The 25,483-nt window shown below is 38.6% G+C and overlaps 1 protein-coding gene across 1 annotated transcript in view; it reads left to right on the top strand.

The window, feature by feature from the left end:
• Positions 1–25,483, top strand: part of LOC122793659 (zinc-binding protein A33-like) — a 273,061-nt gene that overhangs the window by 207,408 nt on the left and 40,170 nt on the right. Inside the window, exon 4 of the mRNA XM_044061883.1 lies at positions 17,803–17,825. Within this exon, the coding sequence (XP_043917818.1) occupies positions 17,803–17,825 (23 nt within the window). The remainder of the gene's footprint in view (positions 1–17,802; positions 17,826–25,483) is intronic.

Raw genomic sequence — 25,483 nt, 5'->3', positions numbered from 1 at the left:
CAGACACTCACCATGCTTTGGAATATGATTCCTATGTATATCACGCAGGGACACTCAGTAGCACTGTTTATGAGATACCTCACTTGGTGGATGGGAGACACATGTACGCCAGGGATCACTGCAGTGGCTGCACTGTGCAGAGGTGCAGGTAGCACATGGCTCTGCTGTTCACAAACAGGACACTACCCTAGAGAGGTGCCGCCGGTGTAAACACTGTAGCTGGGCTTATGCATAGACTTGCCAGACAGCATAGTACCTCACTATGAACCTGTGAAGCTATTACATGTCCTTTGTGCATGGTTAATTGAGTAGCTCTTCCATTTCGATTAGCTATCATGCTGTTACAGTGTCCCATGACTACAAGCCATATGTATCCTGTTATTGTGTATTGTACATGCCAATAGACGATACCTTTTGTTTGCATGATATAACTGTTATGCTGTGTAGAATATCTGACATATCTACCTACAATACTGTACATTACACATATTTTACATATTATCCCATAATGCAAAACATACTTGCACAGCAGGACCACCTTAGGCATGTTATTGTCGTTATATGCCCATACACATGCCTACTGTGACAGTATATCAACATATACTATCCCCTGCTATGGCACGTACTTGTTGGACATACCCTACCACTGACGGCGGGTGGTGTGGAATTGTTCTGTTTAAAGCCCTCATGTAGCATCCCTTGTGGTGTCTGTGATGTTTACCTTGTGGCCCACAGCAGGACACACAATTTCTACAAGCGTTACTGTGCTCAGCAAGACATGACTACATAATACCTTTTCCCACTTTATGCATTACGGACACTTTTAATTAATACAAAACAAGCTATACATACACTAACATACTGAGTGTTCTACATACCTTGTTAGCATTCCGAACTTTCGTAAATATCTCTCTTACACCTTTACTGTTTAAACGGTTCTATGGTATGAGCATACGGTTTGAATGTCTGGCAAGTCATTCTTATATACGTCGATACCTGTAACATGTGGTTTCCTGCCGCCATTTGGTGTTCCTGAGTAAATTATTACATGCACATCAGCTGTGCAGCTACTCCATTCGCCAGTTACGCTGCAACAGTGGGGTATAATTGAATTCTCTACTTGGGTGTTGCCCTTTTTCCCTGCCTTCGGGGAGACGGCCTGTATGTGTTTTGTTGTGTGGAATTGCAACTGCTATTTGTAAAGACATGGATATTTTGGATTCATGTCCCCCGTGGATTGTGTGTGACGGCTAGAGTATGTGGTTCTACATATGAGTGTACCTGTCATCTCACCCGTCTGATAAGGGACTATTGCAAACAAAACCTGTAACATCGCCATCTGTTCCATTATACAACAGCTACGATTTCACATGGCGCCTTTACAAATGTGTCTCTCACAAGGTATGTTAACGCGTCTGCAGATGTAATTGAGTGAGTGGATGTTTGTGATGTTATTACAGTCTGTATTGCTATTGTTTCATGTGTGGGAGATGTAGGTGGGTGTACATAGCATATACAGGTTTGTGGGGACTGCATTTCTACTTATTCCATATATGTGTGTGGGCTCCTTCCCTAATTGAAGAGCTATCAGTTAGTAGACTGAAACTATGGTTGTTACGGGCTTATACATTGGGCCATTGTTAATTGGTTTCTGTATAGTATGCATATGAGGTTGATACTTCCATACCTCCGGAAATACAGCGATATGTAAAGGAATGTTACTAGATGACAGCTGTCCCGTGTATTTCTTTCACAGATATTTGCACTCATTGCAGTTGTGTTGGTGACTGAACCTCTTTGGCATGGGTTGCCATCTTTTCAAATGGCCATAGTGGGACATTTGCAGGACACACATCGGTGTTTACAGGCCGACACATACACACGGTCAGTACACAGGTTAGCACATACTTTTATCCTGAATACATACTTATTCTTGTAGCACTTTAGCTACTTATCATGTTTCATGTAACATTTACGTTTTTAGATACAGGCATAACTATTTAATGCAACTATTACATAATATATGGGACATAATTATGTCCTACAATCTCGGACATTTGCCCTTTTTAATATTTTTTGTCAGGACACAACTGCCCAGGGAGGGGCTGTCCCTCTTAAAGTGGGACAGGTGGTAACCGTATGCCTACGGCCAGCTATAACCACACCTACCGTAATGATCTACCTCCGAGTTAGCACTAACAGACACACGATGCAAACACACACACACACATTACAGTCCCACGGAAACGCACACGGCACCCTCAACACACATACACAGACTACGGCAATCACAAACACAGTTGAACACAGTACCTACGTGGACCGCAACATCGGCAGCGATAACTAAATGTCCCTTAATATCATGATAATATTACACACGGTTCTAGTGTTCCGGTACTGTGTTCTTTCGGTCTTTCAGCCTCGTGATTACGCATGTTGGTATGTGACACATTCCATAATTGGCAGTACCCTATTTATTTGTACCTCCATGGTTGTGTACATGTCGTTGACCTATCTACATATTTGCAGATATAGATGAATCCGTATATATCAATGTATATCTATCACCCTTTCTATCTCTATTATGTATATGTATATATATATATATATATATATATATATATATATATATATATATATATATATATATAAAACAGAGAGAGTGACAGGCAGAATACACCTTTCATTGTGTACATGTCAGTGTATACTGTTACCTGGACTCCGCACGTATGTGTTTGAACCTGTCACATTACACACCTGCAGTTGGTACATCTTGGGTAGCTTAGTGTTAGGTGATTGTGTACATGTTTGAGTGTTCTACTCCTGGCAGTGGTCATTTTACCCTTCAGAGCAGGCACTATTAGTACAGGGGTGAATAATGCTGGTTTCACCTGTTCTGGACATCATTGACCGTGATCTGTGCGATATTCAGAGAAGCTTAGCTCTGTTTCGCGCATATCTGTATAGTCATATTTAAACGACGCTTACCAGCACTGGGCAACGCATATTCCCGCTAACATGTGCTAAACATGATCTGATGACCTGCATCCAATATGCATTATTCGTGCCTTCGGGATTACATTACATCCCTTGCAGGACGTGGGACCGGGAACATGCACGATAATCACTGGATTTACCACTTGGGCATCTGGGATTTGTACACGTGTTATGGCGTTTTGTACGTGGACTATGCTACTGCTGTTACTCCATACTGCGATCAAATGGGTAACTCAGTTAGTTTACATATGGATGAGACCTATTAATGGTATGTCCAAGTGATGTTTAATGGATGTGCTCCAGCATTGGGTATGTATGTCACAGTGAGCCACACACTATAATGTGCTACACCTTCACACAAGCGTAGGTGGAGCATGCTGGAGTGACAGATACCTGTCATGGGTATACCCCATGCTTTGCCACTACATCCATGATTACATTATATGGAGCCCCTCATTAACGCACCAGGGAATCCATGCAGAGTGTGTGGGGAACAGTGATTACACACATGGATCCCGTAATTGGCTCTGCTCCACTGAGCGACAGTTGGTTACTCGATGTGGTGACGACAGCAGACACTGTTTGCCTCGATTGATGAATGGCCTCTGACAATCGGGCGTGCACCTACCGATGTACCTAGGAACCTATACACACAGTACCAACATATGCTGATAGGTGCGTGTACTGCTCAGGTGTTGACATTCCTTGTTCCAATAGCTGTTGTGTGTACAATGGTTGAGGGCTGCCTATGTAGGATTCACACAGTAGGCCACCTATACATTACAATTTACAGGTGGTCTTGTGTGTGTGTGCCATCCATTTTACTGTGTGTGCAGGTGGAGAGGTGTGTCAGTCCGTAGGGGCCTACACTGTCAGAGTATGTGCTATACGTTCCCTCTTTGCCAAGGCATAGGCATATTGGGCACGCCTCCGTCTGCCTACTGGGGCTGGCACAGGGTGTTCGTGGTCTGAATCCCTCTGTGCCTGTGATGGCCTTGGCAATTGCAGTGGGCTGTGAGGGTCTTCACCATTTTGTCCCTGCTGCTGCTGTTTCCGCAGGATCATATTATGTAGCATGGCACATACTATGAGGATGTGGGCACACGTGCTTGGAGAGTACTGCAAGGCTCCACCAGATATGTCCAAGCAATGGAACCATGATTTCAGCATCCCGAACACACGCTCTATGATGATTCTGGTTTGTGCGTGTGCCTCATTATGGAGTTCTTGCATGGATGTGTGTGCATTTCTGATGGGAGTCATCATCCACGGCTCCAGTGCATAGCCAGCATCCCCCACAAGGTGGCCATGTGGGATGCCCCCCCTGACAAATACCTGATACAGCTGTGAGGCATACCAGATGTGGGAGTCATGGTAGCTTATAGGGCTGCCATCACACACATCCATGATAATGCCCTGGGCATTGCACACGACCTGGCAGTTGATGGAGAGGTATCCCTTGCGATTTATGTAGCACCTACCATGTTCACCGGGTGGTGACTTGATATGTATTTGCATGCAGTCTATCACACCTAGTACCTCCGGGTAGTGTGCCACATGGTGGAAGAGCCACATATTGCTGGCCAACTCCTCCTGAGTTCGGAGGAAGTATATATGCTCATTGGCATGTGGTAACATGGTATCCAGGAACTGGTGTAGTACCCTGGATGCTGATGCCTGTGAGATCCCCATTATATCTCCAGCTGGCCTTTGAAAGGTTCCTGTGGCTAGTATTCGCAAGCTTACACATACCTTCGTGTCCACTGGGATGGGTTCCCCTCTGTTGTTTCTGGATCTCAGGCATGGCCGGCACAGCTCAACTATTTGCTGTAAGATGTCCCTGTCCATCCTGTAACGCTCTACTGTCACAGATCATGTAGCCCTTGGTAGGTTACCCTTGGTCTGAACACTCTTCTCCTCCTCCTGGGCCTGCGGTGGTTGTCAGCATCATCCTCCACAACACCGTCAGTCTCTAACACATGGTGATGAATCACAGCTATGGCAGCTCCCAACATGTACATTGTAAAAGTTCCCCGTATGTTTACACCTATGGTGCAGTGTTTGGGAGTACACAGGTGTGTGTGGGGTGCTTTCACGCTTTATACTATTGTGCTGTGAACACTGATGATGTCATAGGGTGTGTATGTACGATCGTAGCTACAGGGTATCTTATGTGTTTTACGACAGGAACTACTTTTGTGGTGCCTTTGGTGTTGAATTACATTTGGCTGCCGTGGATTACCTCTTGCCCTTCCCTTTACATTTCTTAACGTTTCACCTCCCATTTTCTGGCATGCATCCAGCAGCCTGCTTTCATTTGTACTTTCCTACACCTGGCTTATCTTGCGTAATGTGTTCTATGGCCGGTCTACTGCAGGTTTGCTTTGCTCTGCTATGACAGTTCTCTTTTCTTTGCAATCCGACACCTCCCCTATCCTGTTTTGCAGGTTTCTGCGAGCAGACTTGTCAGCTGCCGTCGATTGCCCGCTGTGAGTTAATAGGTGTTAATTGCTCAGTTGTACTCCAATTACCCTACTGCGGCATTTCCTTATTTTCTTCCCCTGACCTTCTTGTTTGAGCTATGGTGCGCGGCGCATGCATCCGCTTACCGGGTTTCGGGCACATTTTCCTCACCATACACATGCGCTTTCAGGCACCATATGTGCTGTCAGTTAAACGATGCTATACCTACCTCCCCACCCCTGTCCTGTGGCTTTGCTTAGCAACGGCCAGACCGGATTTGCATTGCTCCAGTGTGCTTACAGCTACGTGGCACACCCCACTGCTGATGTCATGTATACCTCTAAGCCACTCCTCAGTGTTGTAGCGCTGTGCTGTATTGTACATCCTTAGTCCAGCGGGACGTTTGCGATTCACTATTACCTGCCTCATTTGCATGGCATTGACTACTAATTCCTAGTTACCGTGCCGAACACTGTCACAGACCCTTAGCAACCCTTGCAGCTTGGTTGTGGTGTACCATGCATACCATTGAGTATTATGGTGAGATCATGATTTGTATTGCATTGCAATTTTATGACATTTGTATACATTTTCTTTGTGTTCCCATTTGCGCACACATGCCCTGCGGTTGTACTTTGCGTTACTGTGAACATGACATTAAATGTTGTTTTTTAGGTGTTGTGCATCTTTTCTTATGCCATTGGCTGTATATTTAGCCATTGGCATATGTTAACTTTGTAATACATAAGTCTGGTCCGCTTTCATAGCTCCAATGTTCTGTTTGTAAAAATGTAAACTGTGTTTTTTGGTTTACATTTCTGTGGGCTTACACTACGCCTGCACCACTTCATGAATCACTATGTACCTTCATTTGCATGGTGCAGCACTGTGCATGGGGTGATTAGCATACCCTATCGTACCTGAATCGCTCGGCGGCCATGTTTGGCGTTATACCGACTACGCTACGCCTGCGCCTGGCGCAAGTTTCATGAATCCCGGGGATAGCCTTTATAGTTGGTTTGGTAACAAGATTTTCAACTATAGTTATTTTGGATGCGATCTTCTCAAAAAACATTGGATGTCAGTAATAAAATAAACTATTGTCATTTTTTTAGAAGAAAGATAATAGAATAGCTAAAGAAGATTAGCACCTGGAGTGTTTTAGAGATGATAGTTAATATGAAAATAATAACCAAAGCTGCAGTTATAGGTAGCTCTTTCCTTCTGTACATTTTTTATTTAATTCTTAAACTAAATAGAGAATATACTAAAAAAGCATTCATATATATATATATATATATATATATATATATATATATATATATATATTTCACTCTTCCCTCACAGATTACTATTATGAGCAAACTTGTCTCAAAGAAAAATCCCCTACTCGTTCACTTTAGGTCATTACACATCACTAACCTTACTGTCAACTCCCACATTAGCATTCCCCTGCTTTAACTTTTACTAACTCTTGTATTTAGTGCCCACAAGTCTTTTGTTCTTATGAGTTGTGCTCATTCACTGCTATGGAATTTATGTGAATCTCAGCTATATATCATTTAAAGCAGTATGCTCTCTGATATTTACAGCTGTCCTACTGCACTAGATAAGTTTAATGTATGCAGCTGTAGTTTATCCTTAACATACTGAAGTATTAGACACTTTGATTATACCCTTGTTATGCTATTGTATTTCTAAAATTTTATTATTGGTTTATACAATGATGAATCTGTTTTTATAAGCAGAAGGCTTTAACTAAAGGAAGATTTTCTGTAGTGTTTTCAAACAAAAAGTAATAAATATGCTCTTAATATTAAGTGTTTACTAATAAGTTTTATAATGTATCAGTTTTAATCATATTAACCAATTTCTTAATATGGCATCTCTTATCTATTCTTTTCATAGTTCATGCCTTTCATTAACTATACTATTCTGAAATCAGCTTTTCAATATAGTGAGTATTCTTTTCCAAAACAAACAGCTGAGCTTCTTCTGTTCAGTAAAATAATGTCAATCTAAAAGTGTAAATGTTGTAAATATGGGAGTGTTGAGTATGTTGCGTCATATGTAACACAGTGTAAGTATAAGTACTGTGCTACCTTTTGTCTTTGGTCATGGCTGAAAAGTGTCCTTGGACAAGGCCACCTACTGGGTTAATAAATTAAACATTTAAGTAATCTTTGTAGGGGGGGGTGACTTCACCCCCTGCACTACCTGTTGTAGGAAGCTGTGACCTCCATATCCCTGTTACGTACGTGTACATACTCTGAGATTGCTCTATCTCAGAGTAAGGGGAGTACTCCAAGGTACTATAATCTCAAATGTGGTGTAGTCTGCTTCATGCAGTTCCTCCTATTACTTTTAGTTTGAAAAGCTATCCAAAAAGTAATAAAATAAACTGGATGATTCTGATAGCTCCTTTGGGCTCAGACACCCAAGCTTATCTCATCTCAAGGGACTGGCATTACACATGTCTTCTAAGGGAAGATCCGCTCTTCAAAAGCCAGTTTTTATCCAGTGCTAGAATCTCTCCATTTGACAACCTCAATGCTGTTTTGATTCTGAAGTGAGCTTTATATTCTACACAAGTCCTGTAGGTCATTTTAAAAACAAGAAAGGTATCTACTAGAAAATTATATTTGTCAGCGTGCATATGGCTTTGTATTGGTTTACAGAATACAGTTATTCACCATTTTTGCAACTCTCACAGATCCTAGTTTCCCTACTTGAACTTCTGTCTTGGGGCTGTTCCTTATCTGCTAACACTCATTTTTCAGTCTTGTCAGCATGCCTTCCTTGGAATCCACCTTTTCTTCTAGGTCATTGCTTACATTATATCTGAAAAGCATCTTACATTTTAATCATGTGAAGAGAACTTCTTTACTCCTTTGAGATTTGAATTTTGTTATGAAAACATGGCAGAGTACCCCTTGAATCAACATAGTGCATTTAAAATTCCTGACCTGGAAAACAAACTTATTTTAGCTGTAGTAAGCAGGATTTCACAGCTGTGTGAACATATGTACTGTGAACCCCATACCATTTCCATAAAGACATTATTAATCTTTTCTTATTAACCTGAGCCATGTTATTTTTTTAAACATCTTTACTGAAACATCACATTTTAAAGAATGACATATAGATTATGTAAGAGATTATCCTGAACCAAAAGATGAAGTTCACCTTCCTTCTGTCCTAATCATAGAGATACAAAGGAAATCATTTTGCGTAAGTTAGTTGTGTACCTCAACTTCCAAGATTGCTGAACACTGATCAACAATGTAATTTTAGTTCACCCAATGTGAATACAGAAACTGAGAAAAAGGAGTGCCATTGAAACTGTTCTTTAGGTAAAATTCAGTTACTGGTTAGTACATACACTGCCTGGATGCAAACAAAGAAGAAATCTGGAGAACTTGAAAGAAAATCAACTAGAAAATGGAAGAGAAAACATTGGCTGGGATGGGTCCTGCAGGTGTTTAACAAAAAGCAGTTCAAGCTTCAGCTTTACGCACTCAGAGGTGACTAAAGTAAATGAAGCATTGAAGGAATAAATCAACTCAAGTAACAAAACCTGGAAAAAATAAAACACAATTTAAACAGATATTCATTTGAACTGCTAAAACTGCAAAACTCAGAAGTTGAAATGAAGAAAAGGCTGACAAAGTATGAGGCTTCTCAAGAAAAGGTGTTTCAAAAAAATAGCGGAGTTAGAAGACAGAGTGCACAGAGAAAACCAGAGATTTTACTGTACCAGAGAGACTGGAAGGAGCAGACTGTCTTAACTTATGAAAGCAAGAATAAGTAACTAGATTGGTGATCCATATCAGGATTTGTTAATTGAGCGAGCACATTGAATGTATGCTCCAAACCTGGCAATGAGAAAGACGCCATAACCTATAATAGTGAAGATGCAGTCATCCCAGCAGAAAGAGTTAATTCTGAAAAAATATGTCAGAAAGAAAACACATTAAAACTAGAGACTGCAGAGTGTTTGTGGAAAATGATTATTTACTGTACACCAGGCAGAAGAGAAGCAAATTTATCCCAGCAATCAGGGAATGTCAAGAGGCAAGTGTAAGATTCAAGCTGTTATATCCAACAGTCTTCAGGGTATTTTTTTCCTGGAGGATCAAAGACAGTTTGTGATACAGACCATGATAAGGATGACATAAAAAATATCCAACAAAAAGTCATCTAGCAGGTAGATAATGACTTTGCTTCACATTCTTCTGACAATAAAGTTCATAAAAAGACTTTGCCAGTAAAAGTCCCAGTGTTTCAAAGGAAAATCCTTGAGAGATAGAAAAAGGCACAGGACTTGCCTAGAATAATGAGTACATTAGACTTGAAACAAAATCTAGTATTGGGAGATGGAAATGATCAGGAAGAAGACCAGCAATACTGCAGTTAGTGAATAAATGTGTGATTATAAAATATCAAGCATGTTTGTGAAATATGAATTTGCAAATAAAAGTGGCTGAGAAAAGACTAGACTTTGGTTGATTTTGTAAAACTTGTGGGAGGACTATAAAGCATGTACTCCATGTTATGTCTCTAATGTTCAAAAAGAAACTAAAGGGGAAAAGTAAATGTAAGTAAAACAGTTTTTGTTTTGTTAGTGTTTATATAAAACTTTTCATGATATAAATTGCATATTATATTTAAAGCAGTTTTTGTATGCTGTCCAATCAGTTTAAATGAGTGCGTGGGGGTGGGGTGTAATTTCAGTGACTGTTTTGTGTGTTAAAGTGAACAAGTGCCTTAAAGGTATTACTGTTTAATAAGAGAATAAAAGATGAACAAAAGCAAATTTACATTAATATAGTGCTGAGATATTGAGTTGTTTGGGGGGAGTGTAAAAGTGTACTGATTATATTACAAGTATAACTAAGATGATAATTTCCTTGTTTTTACAAGGGTGGCTGTCTAGGTTAATGCCGTTGGTTTAAGTTATAAACATTGTTTGTAAGCAAATAGGCTGAAAAAATAAGACAAAATGATGAAAGCCATCTGAATTCAGTTAGCCAGGGGAATTCTGCACATTCTGTTTTGAGTGAAATTTACAAAGATTCCTGTATGCATCTGCAAGTTGTTAGCCTTTTTTCTCATTCCTGACTACTTTTACATGGAGACAAGCTGTCTGAAGGTGCAAGCGGTTAATCTTGAGAGCTCTGACCACTCTTTGCTGAGGAAAATAAAAAATGTAAAGCTACAGTAACAAGCAGTTCATTGGAAAACAAAGTCTGAAATTGTGGTACATGAATAAGATATAGTGGCATCACCATCAGCCTTAATAATTTAATGCATTTAATAAAACAGTGCATAATCTAGTTTTATTTAAAGATAACCAGTGCACTTTTTCTTAGGGCTAAAAGTTATTGTCATTTGAAAGCATACAGGCTGTTTTTCACATCTGGGAAGGGAATAGATATATGAAAAGAGCAGATAGAAATTGGTGTACGTGGGAGCACAGGCTGTAACATGTATTTTAGCATGGTTAATCTTAATTTTTGATTATATTATAGCTGTGGCTACATCTGTCAGTTTGGGGCAATTATTCCTATCTGGGAGTTAAACTTCACTTGTTAAAATTGTACATAATTCTATGTGTTTTTTATGTTAATAGGGGATAGGAGTGTTTTGAAAATGTATTTAGCTTGTTTGATGGTTTTTCATTAAAGCAAAACATCTTGAGAAATGTAACATAGGTTCAAATGGAGATGATAAGAAACAACTGTATAAAATATCAGCCTGCTAAACATTAGTGTGTTCAAATAAGAAAAAAGATGGATACACATTCAAAAATTGTCATGTATAATAAGACAGAATCATATTTTTTATCATATTTGCTACTCTATCCATAGTGGCTTGGAATGTAAATAGCCTTACAGGTATAGAGTAAAAGAAAAGAGTGCTGAATTATATTAAGAAATGCAAATAACAATGCTGCAGGAGACACATTTGGAAAGAAATAAGCATGTGAATTTGACAAAAAAAGTCTTCAGGATGGATATTCAGCAGAATATCAGGGGCAAAGCAAAAGTGGAGTAATAAGACAAACTGAAAGAGGATCTCCAATACTGACCGAAGAGGAAACAAAGACAGTAATAGATTTCTGTTAGTAAAGGGCTATTGGCAAGGGAGGAGGATTACAGTGGCATTTATTTATATTGCACCAAAAACTGCTGTTATGAAGCTTAAGAACATTTTGGGAGAAATAATCAGCTTTCAGCTGAGAATATTATTTATAGTTAACTTGATCTGCAATACTGAGGATGTATCAGGGGGACGTAGAAGAAAAAATATAACAAAAGAGGGTGGTCTTCTGAAGACATTTATAATATGGAAGATATGAATTCAGTAGTAAGGTACTCTGACATAATTTACATATTATTCCCCAAGGTACAATAACTTGGGTAGACTGTATATAAATTATATTTCACAGGAATGTGTACATTTAATTTAAAACTTCAGCACATATCAAATAACTGTTTCAGATCATGCACTGCTAAAAAGTAGATAAAAATGCAGAGTAATGAAGTAAAAATGAGACACTGGTGCTTTGCCCCTACCTGTTAAAAAGAGAGGAATTTAAGGAATGGATAGTGAAAATATTTCAGTAGTTATAAGAAAGATAGAAATTTCTTCAAAAGGAATAGCTAGTGAGTGGGATAAGATGAAAATGAAGTTTAACAATAAGGTTTAAATAAAAGAAGGAGATATGGTTAGGAAGTAATAGAAATTATTTAAAGAGGCTGATAAAGGTTAAAATATTGCAGAATAAGAGAAATGTTACAGAACAAGAAAAGGACCAACTATAGAGTGCTAAAGATAAAATAAGGCAGTGTTTGAATAATATGCATGAGTTTTGAAAGATTGATATTAAGCGAATTTTTTGTAAGAATTCCAAGGCACAAAAACTTTTATCACAGTGACTTAGGCAACATAAAGCAGAAAGGGTTGTCACCAAACTTAGGGAGTCTATGAAAAGAAAAATAACCGATGATCCTATGGAGGGATTAGAGATACTTTGGAAAATCTTATGAAGATTTGTATAAAGCAGAGAAATGTGGAAACCAAGAAAATGCATGTCAGATTTAATTAAAGATTAGAGGAAGATGAGGTTCAGCAAACAATAGTTAAGACACAAGGAGATTAGATAAAATGGTGATGTAATGAATCTGTAGGGACCCATTTCAATTTTAAACTATGATTATAGTGTTTATGTCAATACTAGCTAAAAGAGTGGAACAGGTTGTGTCAAAATTGATAGATATGGATCAATGTGATTTTTGTGGAGGGGAGGCAAACATTTGACAATATTAACAGAATAATGATGATCCAAAGGGAAGAAAAATGTAAAACAATACTGTTGCTGTTAGTGACTGTTGATGCCAAGAAAGCGTTTGACAGAGTAAAATGGAATTTTATGAGTAGAGCAATGGCAGTATTTCCATTCCCTGATGCAATAGCAGTGTTAGAAGAATATATGAAGGATTGGATGCAAGAATTAAAGTGGGAGGGTTGTGTTTGAACAGAGTATTCAGGCATGGGTGTACTCTTTCCCCTGTGTTATTTATTTTATACTTTGAGTCACTGGCAAAAGAAATTCAATATCATTGGTGATAGTAATCAAGAATAATTGGTTTTATTTGCATATTATTTTCTACTTGATAAATCCAGAAAAGGACATATTGGTGTTGTGGAACATTTTGAGACAGTTTCAGGTCTTTTCAGGATATAAAATTAATGAAGATAAAACAAAGGCTATAGCTGTAAATTATTTACCCATGTATGATTTGGTTCAGAGATACTATTTATGGGGACATGAAGCACTTATGAGTATGGATTAAAAAGGCTTCTATTATGGTAGCTAAGGCTATGTAGGATGAGACTGAACAAAAGATAATACAAAAAACTGAGAAACTGGAAGTTCCTGTTTATGGATATGGTTAGTAAGATATAAACAGGGAAAATGTTTTTAGTCCCTTTAGTTTTATATACAGGTGAGACATATTTTTATCAAACAGAGAAAAGGTTGTGGACAATAATTAGTAAATAGTTGAAGGGATTTATGTAGGAGGGAGAGAGGGTAAGCTGATCCTCCCAAAAGAACAAGCTGGTTTAGGATTACCTGATTTGAAGGTATATCTTAGAGCTATACAGTTAAGGTTCATTTATGTAACACAAGCAGAAGGTTATAATTCAAAGATGAAAAGGATGATGATGATTAAGTGGGTGGGAGTCGAGGAATAAGGAGAAAGTGGGGTCTTGTATACAAATCCTTAAGGAGATTAATAACAATTATACAAAATATATTCATAAAGTTGCAGAATGTTTTCTAAAAACTAAGTCAACGTATAAATGCAGACAGGAGATTTTGCCAGTAGGAATGATTACAAGTATGGGTGCAGAAAACAGGCAAGAGGAGAACTGAAATTTACTGGGAAATACTGGCAAAGGAACAAAGATATTGATAGCAGGTAAGTAGAGAGGAAAAGATAATAGAGAGGGATGAGGCCAAGAAGAAGCTTGGACTTCAAGTAAGAGACTGCCTTCTCTGTCAGAGATTGATATCAGAGTATAGGGAAAGAGAAAGGATAGGGGAGTCCTTAGTGAAAGACCTGCTCTGGTGGATTTTCTAATCAACTCTAGAACATAACTTGCTGGGGGTAATTAGTTCGGCATAAAAAATACTGCATGATAAATATAAGAATAAATCAGGGAAGGTTAAAGAAGACTATGAAGAGTGATCAGAAAAGCCGCTTACAAGGGAATAATTGCAGATTATGTGTATGGCTTCCAAGTATGCAACAAAGTCCAGAAGGTGTAGGGTTTTTGCATGGAAGTATTTGTAGGCATTTTGTACCCCAAACAGACTTCAAAGAATTTCTGCTCGGGTAGATAGCAAATGTTGGAGTTGTGATGGTGAAGAGAGAAGTAACTGGGAACATGCTTTTATGGAAGTGTAACAAGTTGACAGATGTAAAAAAAATTCCATATAGAGGACTGTGTCAGAAATACTGGGAGACAAATGGCTATAAGTAAGGAAATTATTCTTTTAAGCTTTAACACAGGATTGTAATTGCCTAGACACAGTAAAGCCTTATTGGGTTTAATTTTGTTGGCTGCCAAAAAAGCAATCACTAGAAAATGGATATCAGAATCTAAACCAATTGTATTTGAAGTGTTGATTATTGTAAAAGAGACAAAAGAACTGGAAGATGGATATTTAGAAAATGGAAGGGGCAAATTACATGGAAGTAGATGGAATATGTGGGAACAACGCATGCAGAATAATATTCAGAGGTAGAGGAGTGAGGTTTAAGAGAAGGCAATAACTGAGTGCGTTGTGTAATGCTGGACTTAAATATAGATGTTGTAAAGAACAAAAAACTTGTAATGTATAATTTGTGTAAATGGAAAAATGTTAATATGTTTTTTCTATTAATGTATGTGTGCTTATTCTTGTGATATTTTAATAAAGATGTTAAACACTACAATCATTGTGTACCCCTGTAACTATCGAGACTGTAAATGCAGTAGTCAGAATGGCAAGACTGTTATTTCAGCAGTGGGGGAATATATACTGTGTAAAGTTGCAAAATTTCAGATTATCCCCCCACTTCAAGGTAGATTGACCTCAGAACTAATGTAAATGGTTAACAGAAAGTGTGGGAGGTATAGCCCTTCATGTCAGAAGGTACAAGGGAGAGAAGCCTCCCTCCCCCCTTGCAAAAGTGTTTCACTAGTGTTGCAGTGAATTCCAAAATTCACTCTTTAGTGGCTGTAATTATAGTCAGTTGTCTTAGTTTTGGTACTTGCAGTGTCAGTTCTGACAGTAATAATAGGCAGCCTGGTAGATAGCTCTTTGCTTGTATTTCCAGAACTAAGGGCATCCAGAAGTCTAACTCCTTTTTTCCACTGCACCTAACAGACTTGTTGCCCTATGGGGAAGATAATGTATCTCCATTTTTATAATTGCATGCACTTGGTTACTTTACAGTCCCAGTCCACTTCAAGGAATAGCTGAATCATATTTCACTAAAGCAGCAGTGCTTTCAGCTACCCTTTCAGAACAGTCAGTTCTGTATCCATTTGTGAGATAGCCACTTGTACCTTAGTCTATATGTTTATCTTACATACAGTGTCCAAAACCATTGGTGATTTTTCTACAGTTGCTGTCCATGACATATGTCCTTAGGCTTTTTCCTAAAATTCCTTGGTATTCTACCCATCCAGTTACTGCAAAGATAGGGTCACTGAACTGTCATTTTAGATTTGTGTGAGGTGCTCATAATAGCAGTAGACAGTTGAAGTGTCCCTCTCTTCACAGTACTATCACACCTTGCATCCCCTTTTATGTGCCTGTTATTTTTTTTTTATATCACTCATTGCTTTATGCTGTCATGTTGTTAGGCTTAGATATGCATATAATGAATAACACTTGGCCTTGCTAGGCCTGTAATCTTCTACCAGGACACAATGGTAGATTAACATTTTGAGAAAATAATGTCCTAATGGTCAGGATAACAAAGTCTGATGTTTGAGTTTTATGACTGATGACTATGTTAATACAATCTTATCTCTGCTGTGGCCTTTTACCATGAGTGTGTAGTAGATTGGTCTTTTTCTTGGAACATGTCCTTATTTACAGGTGGACAAAGTGTGACAGTTGATGTGTGTGTTCGCACTGTCTGAATTCCCTTTTCAAAGGTTTGACTGCACTAAATATGCTGTGGAGCGTATGTTGTACATTACAGCATGATGGTCAGCAGAGAAAGAGGCATCTCCTTGTATGCCATTTTGATTGAGGATTGTTAAGGACTGACCTATTGTAATTTCTGCCTCATGTTCAAGTCCTCCAAGGTTTTGTTTCACAGTATTTTTATTTCTTTATTTTTCTTGGTCCTCGTGGCTTCAGATTCTGAGCTGAGCAAGTTCACTGTAGCTGTTCTGTCTTTGCTTCACACAATATGCATGCAGCCAGTCACAGCTCAGGTTCTACATATCATTATGTATCACTGCTATTGGAACATTCTGCTATGTAGGCTGCTGTCAAATGGACCTGAATGCCATCCATATATTGTGAAGACAGAGATACCTCAGTCATTCACTGAGGTATCACATAGAACTGTACTTAATGCAGCAGACTGCTGAACCTTAATATTTACCTAATGTGTTGAATGCTGTTTTGCAGATATGTTTTGGACATTACACTGAAGGGATATATCATTTTCTAGTCTTTCTTCTTAGCACATTAGTGGCATCCCTGTAAGTAAATTATATGTGTGTAGAAATGTTTAATTTTCCAGTGAACTTTGTATGGAGGATCACTGCAGCAGTATGATTCTATTCATTTATTTATATATTTATTTATGAGTGCATAACTGTTGATATATATGGTAATATTAAAATGTAGTGTTAGAATGGATTCTCTGTTGTAGAATTATTTCAAATATTACAACTGACAAGATGGATTTCTATATGTTAGACATTGCTTCTGAGCAAGCTAGGCCAGAAGACATGTCTGCGTTCTTTGAGGCATTGCATCTGTATATTACACGTTTAGATAGGAGACAGCTCTATTTTGTTATAGTCGAATGAATATTATAGAACATTGCTTGCATAGGATAAGCAGTTAGAGATATAGACAATCTGCTATTGTATGTTGTCCTTTGTTTTTATTACCAGTTCTGTAATGAATGCAGCATTGTTTGTGTAAAGGAAAATTACATGTGCAAAACACCAGAACATTCTGAAATGTAACTCATCTGGCAGTAGATGAAGATTGCGTTATTTTACTGTCAGTTTAGAGTGTGTAAATTATGATTGCAAATAATATTTCAGAAGGTGCTACAAAAGCCGGACAGTGCTTTTGTTTCATGCACTTAAGTTAGTCTTTGCAGTCTGCCATGTTAGATTTGCCTTTGTTTAATTTCAGTAGCTGTCAGCTGTTCTGGATAATAAAGCTTGTTGCACAAAATGCTTTTATGTCTCAGTGTATTTACTAATGATGAACAGTATTTAGGAACTCCTTAACACATGTATGGATGATTTGTTAAATGGGACAGCCCTACTGGGAAAATTCATTTACAGAGGGTTCTTAGGAAGGAACTTCACACAGAGTATACATTTAATCACAGATTTCAGGTCATTTAAAAGCATGAGAATAGTTCCAGGATAGTGTACATACTTAAGTGCAAATCAATAAGTTGCAGTTTTGTTACAGCTGAATACAGTGCCATTAAGTACACAAAAGGAAATTTTGGTTTTCACTTATGTGACATTTTTGTGTAGATAATCACCATTAACTGTACTTTTTCTTTTTTTCAGAATTTGAAGGACACAAGGAACAGGTATGCAGAATGCTAACTCTTTTGCTCATAGAATGCTTGATACTCCCTTTTGCTAGCAGCATGTAATCCTACCATGTATAGGAGTAGGGTATATCCAAAGACAGCTGTTTTCAAGCCTGTTCTTCATTATGTGCATGTGCTTCATAACAGCATGTTATATGGTGTCAGACTCCTTGAGAAAACATTCAAGCTTCATTGGTGCTCTCTAAAGATTCTTTTGCTTGGTTTTCTTTCATTTAAGAAATTTTATTGGAAATAATACTAACTGATTAGATGCATTCACTATGCAGCTGTAGCTCAGTTAAAAAATGCTGATACTGCTTTGCTTGTCATCTGTGTTGCATTGAAATTAGCTAATGGTTGGTATATTCTATAAAGTCTGAAATGTGGCTAATGCCTGAGTCACAGAAGTACAGCCCTGTTGAGCCAAGGAGTCACTAGGGTACTGATATCTAAAACCTGTCTTACATACTGGATGTCTTCAAAACTTTGCATTGAGTATGACAAGCAGGTTATAAACCTTTAATGCTACCAAGTGCTGTTTGCTGTAATATTAATCAGTGGTGTGGAAAGCAATAAAATCACTCTGTCTAGAATTTATTTAACACTGGACTGTGCTATAGTCGGTGAATAGTATTGTATAATCGGTCAGCCTTTCTCGTCTGTAATAGAAAAGAAAATAAAGAGAAGCATAATTTATTTGAGATCCTTGCTATTTTTGCCTACACAGTGTTTCCTGACATTATACCACAACCCCTTCTTCTGTTAAAATACAATTGGGATGATGTTCCAAAATTAAATTAAACTTTACCAGATTTTCTGGCATTGATTTAGTTTGCATTTAATTTAATTTTAATAAAGATGTGACCAAAAACTAACATTTCATTTTATCTGAATAAATACATTTCAATGGATCCCTTCATCATCATCTCCTTTATATAGATGACTGTATAGATATCTAGAAAGGGCAGGTGTTTCTTGACAGGGTGTACTCTAAAGTGTTTGTTATCTGCATCCCCCTTTTCTCACTCTTCAGCTTTCAGTCATGCTCATGTCCTCCCTGATTTAAAGAGGCAGATGAAAGCAACTTAGACAAAATTTAAAAAGATGTTACCTTTGTCTTCTACGAGTGTGCTCCCATGATACTTGTCAGGATATGTCCTCCCAAAACCTGATGTGACACTCCAGCACTGGCCCAGTAATCAAGGAGCCTCAATCCTCACCACTGGCAACGTGTACACACTGGGAGAATGACAAGTACAGACACAGTAAAGTGCACTTTCCCTTAAGAGCACACAAAGATCACAGTCGGTCTGGGTCTGGTTTCTGTCCCTTTCTCCAGATCCCCAATAAGACTCCCCACTGGCATAGCTAAAGTGTTGAGATCTCAGCTGATTGGCCAAGCCAAAACCTCCAGCACCCTCTCTATCCAACCAGTGCTTTGTGTCCCTGTCCAAGTAGCTGATACACACACACTTTGAGATTTGATTTATATACAAACACAAACACACACATGGGAAAGGCTGGCACAGGTTTACTAGCTATGCCCCCTTCTGCCCAGACTATAAGGTAGTTCTAGCTGCCACCCGGCACTACTTATCAACTACAAGGCCCTTAACAAAGGGTGTCCAATCCTACTGTGTAATGTTACTATTACTCCAAATAGTAGTCTGACTAAGAGCAGGGCTGTTTAGGAGTGGCCTGTATAGTGTCACCAAATACATATGCAAGTACTCTAATATCTTAAGTATATCTCACAAATATCAGCCACAAATATAGGTTTAAATATATTTAATAATAAACAAAAGAACAAAACAATACTCAATAAGTCAACACAGTAACTTCAGAGTTCAAAATCACAGGAAATATTTAAAACAACATTGCAGGACAGTCTCAAACAAATATAAAAAACATCTAAACTAATCTTTACTATATTCCTATCTGAATCTAAAAAGAGTTACTATGCTGCTGAAACGTACCTACAGCAAGGCAAGTGCAGAAGGTGGTGATGTTGGGTGATGTGACCTTGTTAGGTCAAAGACAAAATACAAAATGCACAGTCTCTGAGAGAGTTCTTAAATTAATATCAAGTATTACTGCTGAGTTAGCTTGGATGACATCACTTTTGGTCACCTGACTTCAGTTCCCAGGCTAACCCCCCCCCCCGTGTCAGAAACTACTGACATTTACCATCTCTGTGTGAAAATACATAGCCTTCAGATCTTTGCAACTGCTGGAAGAGATAAAACAATAAAACACTTTCACATTTAAACCTAGTAATTAACTCTGTTCTAGTTTCTACTGTTAAAAATATATACATTCACACAATTACAATAGTTTCTATACATTTCTGTTCTAAGCCAACAGGGCACACTGTGGACACATCCTTGAAACTCAGTACTGTACAAACCCTGTTTAACACATACTTCTGTATCAGCAGTTTAATGTACACATAACATATAGCTCTCTTACATTTGAAAGACAAGCATATGAATTGTGTTGATATTCACAAATGACATACTATTATTTACAAAATTCCAGATAGCTGGGCTGACAGTGTGACACCTGGAATGATGTCCAAATTATTTATGGATATATCATTCTTACATTATTTATATATTTATTTGTTTGTTTGTTTGTTTGTTTATTTAGTTATTTAGTTGAATTTATTAACTGTGTTAGAGCACTGACGAATTTCCTTCTCTGTCCATGATATACAAAACAAAAAAGCCACAACTATTAATATAAACAGCAATGGCACAGTCTATGTAGTGAGCATGCACACTCAAAATATACACTGCCTACATGAATTATAGGAAGAAGGTAATCTTTGATTTATTGTGGAATTTAAAGGGGATAAATGAAGAGTAAAGGAGAAAGAGTGAGAGGAAAAACACAAATGGTGTGTTTAGGTTAAATGACTGGTTGGGATGCATTGGCATTTAGCTTGAATTTTGACATACGTTTTTAACAGTGTACAGAATTTAGAGTAAGAACTGATGTCTTTAAGAATGGAATTGAAGGGCTTCCAGAGTTTGAGACCTAGTATTGAGAATGAATTGTCTGATATGTGCAGTCTTAATTGAGGGATATGCAGAAGAGGACCTGAATGATTGTGGTTTCTGTGGTTGTAGGAAGAGATTATCTTCTCAGTTTAGAAGTTAGTGAGTGTACTTCTCATGTAGAAGTATGAACAATTGTGAGCCTAGGAGCAGAGTAGCTCTTTATTTCACTAGAAGCCATTAACGTTTTACAAAGGTAAGCAGATATTTTCATCATCTGAATCAACAAACTTTGTTTGAAATGGATTGTATGGTTGAAGTGCTTTTTTACAGGCAGCAGCATCAAGTGGGAGATTACATTTATGATGAGGGAGAAGAATCCTTTTATCTATAGCTGATATGGAAGAGTTGGGGAGGGGCTTTGGGGACCCAAAAGAAGAGGTATCTAACTAATTTACATGTCTTGAAATGATATACATTAAAACTGAGTGATGGGTCTAGCCATACTCCAAGATACTTGAAAGAGGGAACATTTTCTAGTGGAGGGTTGTGATCGTTGATTATAAGGGAATTTTAAATTGTGATGAGTTTCTGTTTGGTGACAAATAGCATAGTTTTTGAAGAGCTGAATTTAAGGCAGTTATGCTTAATCCACTGGACAAAGGAATGAATGCCTGCTTGGAGGTCACACTGTAATGAATTGAGTTTGGAGGTAAAGTATCATATTATCGCCATTTAATAGGTCAGGCAGGTCAAGGGGAAACTTTTTAATGTAAATAGAAAATAAAAGGTGATTGAGAATGGATCATTGTAGGATACCTTTATGTGGAATAGAGTTAGAGGAGTTAATATTGATAGTGAAGCGCCAATTACAGAGAAAGGTGTGGAACCACAGGATGGCATAATTTTAAGATGACCTAAAAGAATGGAGTGGTTGACCAGATCAAATGCCCTGGAGAGGTCAAAAAATGGCTCCATAGAGCATACCTTTGTCCATCCCCATGAGAATGTCATCTGTGAGACACCAGAGAACAGTGGAAGTGCACCAACTGGCCCAGAATTAATTTTGCTTGTGTGACAGTAATTTGCATTTGTGGAGAATTTTGAGAGTTGGAAGTAAATAATTTTTTCAGTGATTTCGCATAAAGTGGAGAGGATGGGAATGTGATAATAATGGGAATGTAGTGTGGGACTTTTTTTGCTCAAGCAGAGGTTTCAGAATGGCAGTTTTCTAAATATTTGGGCATAGTATTGTTAAAGAGGTAGAGATTATAAATATGTTGGAGAGGTTTCACAATGAAATCACATCAGTGATAAATGAACCAGGGGTAGTTTTGGTCTGTGCCAGGATGATGGTAAAGGTGGCTATGTTATAAAAGTGGTGAGATATCTTTAGATTCAACCTGTGTGAAATAAAACATGTGGGATGTATTCAGGGGTGGGGGAGTGTGGTGTGAAGAGTTGATGACAAGACTGGGGCAGTCACTGATATCTTTGAGGAATTTTTCTGCCAAAAGTTTGGTGGATGAAGGATGTGTGGAATTAGGTTATGCCCTTTGAGATGATTCACCTGTTCCCAGAGTTTTGGGTGGCTGCATTTTAAGGATTTCTGGTAACATATCATAGCATTTTTTGCCTTGCTTAGCTAGGTTCCACATGTTGGTGAAGTGCTCCCTGTTGTGTGTAGCAAGATTGGATATTCCTTGTATGCCGAGATTTGTGTACAAATTCTTCAATAGCTTTAAGTTAATTAGTTAACCATAGTTTGGAGTTAGGTTTATAAAATCCTGAGATTAAAGAAAAACAGAAGTCTTGGATTTGTGTTGATAGATTTGTGAGGAGCTTGGCACCATGGCTGGAATATGTTGTATAAGGAATAGGAATCCAGTCTATTGTTAGAGAGAATTGATTTTAGGTTGAAGATGTTAGATATCATACCAACAAGGTACCATTGACAACCACAGAATTAAAATGCATGCTTTCAAATGTCAGAACATTCCAAATAAGACATTTGGTATCCACATACTCTGTACAAATCTGGCAGAAGTTATGTGCCATAGAGATTAAATTTAGTCTGAAAGAGTACCAAATTGGAAAAATTGATGACTCGCAATCAGACAGAGCTTAATTACTTTTTATCTCTGAAAGTCTTCCTGCATGGCTTTTTTGAGTATAGTCACTTGAACACATGTGAAGATTTTTTTAATGATTTCACTTGACTGTACAGGGGTCACGCGGTGGTGGTGCTGTGGTAGCGTTGTCGCCTCACAGTAAGACGCTGTCCGGTTCGATTCTCAGCTAGAGCGTCTTCTGCGTGGAGACATGCGTGAATGGGCATACCTTCGTTGAAGGTTGTGCGTCAGGCCTGGCAAGCCGGTATGTAAAAATCAACTGCCAATCATTAGCGGACCGGAGTTCCGCTGTGGCGACCCCTAACCGGGAAAAGCCGAAAGACACAAACAAACAAACAAACTTGACTGTACAGGGAAGGAAAATATAGGATTCATATACTATAAGCCAGAAACTGAAAAGAGCCTGGACATGGTATATAGCCTCATCCCTCTGAATTTTTTTCACATTGAGACTTTGGAATTAACTGTCTATAGCTGAAGAGTAGCCAAATGGGCACTGTCCTGGACTCGTCATTTTCTCTTAGATCAACACTCTCCACATAAAGGAGAACTATAGAATAGTTACGTCTAGTCATGTGTTCTTCAGAGTCCTGCCACCCACTTTCCCTTGCTAATTTAGCCTCCTTGTACTACCTGTCTGTCACAGGATACAAAAGTGAGGAAAGGATCTACATTTTTTTTGCAAGAGATGCTGTGCTCTATTGCACCCCTAATGCCGGTACTTGCCCCTGTATCACCAATCTCTAAATATACTACCTTATTAAGTTGCACCAACTTGGAAAAAAATAGAACTATAGGTATGCCCAGATGATGAAAATGGGAGATAATGTATTTAGAGACTGGGGTGTGGGGGGTGTCATCAGGAGGTGCAGAAAGCCACAGTCCACCCCCCCAAAATCACTTTTGTACAGGTAATTTTGCTTGACTTGCCATGATGATCAGCTGAACTAGCTGGACAATGAGCTCAGGAAGCTGGGCTCTAGGAAGGTCATCAATGGAGAAATATAAGTGTGTACAGCTAGTTTGACAGACTGCACTGTTAACTCATACTGCAAAATTAGCCATGGGCTGCAGGTATGATACTAGATGGTAATGTCCATTCTGTGTTCTTTGTTATCTGGAAAAAAAACATGCATTCAGTAACAGCAAGAAAGACACCCTGTAAAGGCCATACTGTTTTATTACTAGTCAAAATTCTGGCGTGAATATCCAAAAAAGGTTCTCCCTGTTGGATATGCAGTAGGAACATGAAATATTAGTAAATGTTTTAGCAAGCCTGGGAAAACATATGTGCCTAGCAAAATCTTTACATCACCTCCTGTGCCACTTACATATCAATGCAAAACATTGACATTAAGTGTTGCCAACTGACAATTCAGTAACATGGTGCTTCAGACAGGGATTCAGTGCCTGTCAGAGTGATGTGAGATGTTTGACCAACCAGAGTGCTTTGTCCATAGTTGGTTGCCCTCTCTCTCCCTGGAGAGTAGAAGTGTCTTCCACCCCCAATGTTGTTTTTTCACCTTTTCAAATCCCACTTGCAAAAAATGTTGAAAAATACAGAATGTAAAAAAAAATCATAAGTAAGGTTGGTGTTGTTAAATGCTAAGCTTTTACAGTAAAGTGGGTGATTTTGTTTTCCTCTGCATGGAGAATATTGACGTCTATACTGTTACTGAAACCAGGTCAGGTCTGTGACCTAGCAAGATAAAACCCTCTCTATGACCCTAATGACCCACGTTCTACTAGCATCCCTGATGCTATAGCAGCTAAATGAGGAGACGGAGGAATGAAGAGGCATTGCCTGCTTGCTTGGGGAGGGGACGTGGTTGTGTGCTAAGGGGTGTGGTTTCAGCTGTTGGTAGGGAGTAGGAGTTGCTTCAATACAGTCACCTATGGGGGAGGGGCTAGTATGTTGTGACATCAGTGCATAGGAAGGACTACCATTCAAAGGCCTGAGAATCCCTCCTCAGTAAAATGCTCTAAACATGTACAGGAAATTGCTAGGCTAACATCCCTCACCCAAGATAGCAGTATGCTGACCCAGCTTTCTTGTCTCTTTTCTAGTGAAGTGGTGATCCATCCCTCCTTTGAGTCTCTGAACTTCTTTCTTAAGGGGGGGGCTCCCAGTGGAGTTGCACCTGGACATCATCAAAGACTGCATGAAGAATCATGGTGGGGCTAACAGTACAGAGTAGCAGCTAGGAAACCTGAAGTCAGTGGTAGTGTCAGACGGAGCAAATAATAAAAAGTTACTGAAGCCCAGTTTAACACCCTTCGAAGAGGGTTGGGCCTCGGGCCAGCAACCCAACCCCATAAAACCCATAACCACTACAGAATCAACAAGTGCTGGAGAGCACTCATTGCCCTATGTGCTGAAAAGGCATGGTGTGGACAAGAGAGTGGGAGAGAAAGAAAAGCCCAATTTAGGGATGTAAAGTGCATATCACAATTTTAAACTTTTTCCACTGTTTCAGATCCAGTGGGTTAAGTGGGTTCTGTCGCAGTAGGTGTAGAATGCCTA

Source organism: Protopterus annectens, chromosome 2.part0, assembly GCF_019279795.1.
Source record: "Protopterus annectens isolate FY-2018-M chromosome 2.part0, PAN1.0, whole genome shotgun sequence".
In the NCBI taxonomy this organism is placed as follows: Eukaryota; Metazoa; Chordata; order Ceratodontiformes; family Protopteridae; genus Protopterus; species Protopterus annectens.
Note: the sequence above shows the minus strand (reverse complement) of the source record. Positions and strands in the feature narration are given on the sequence as shown.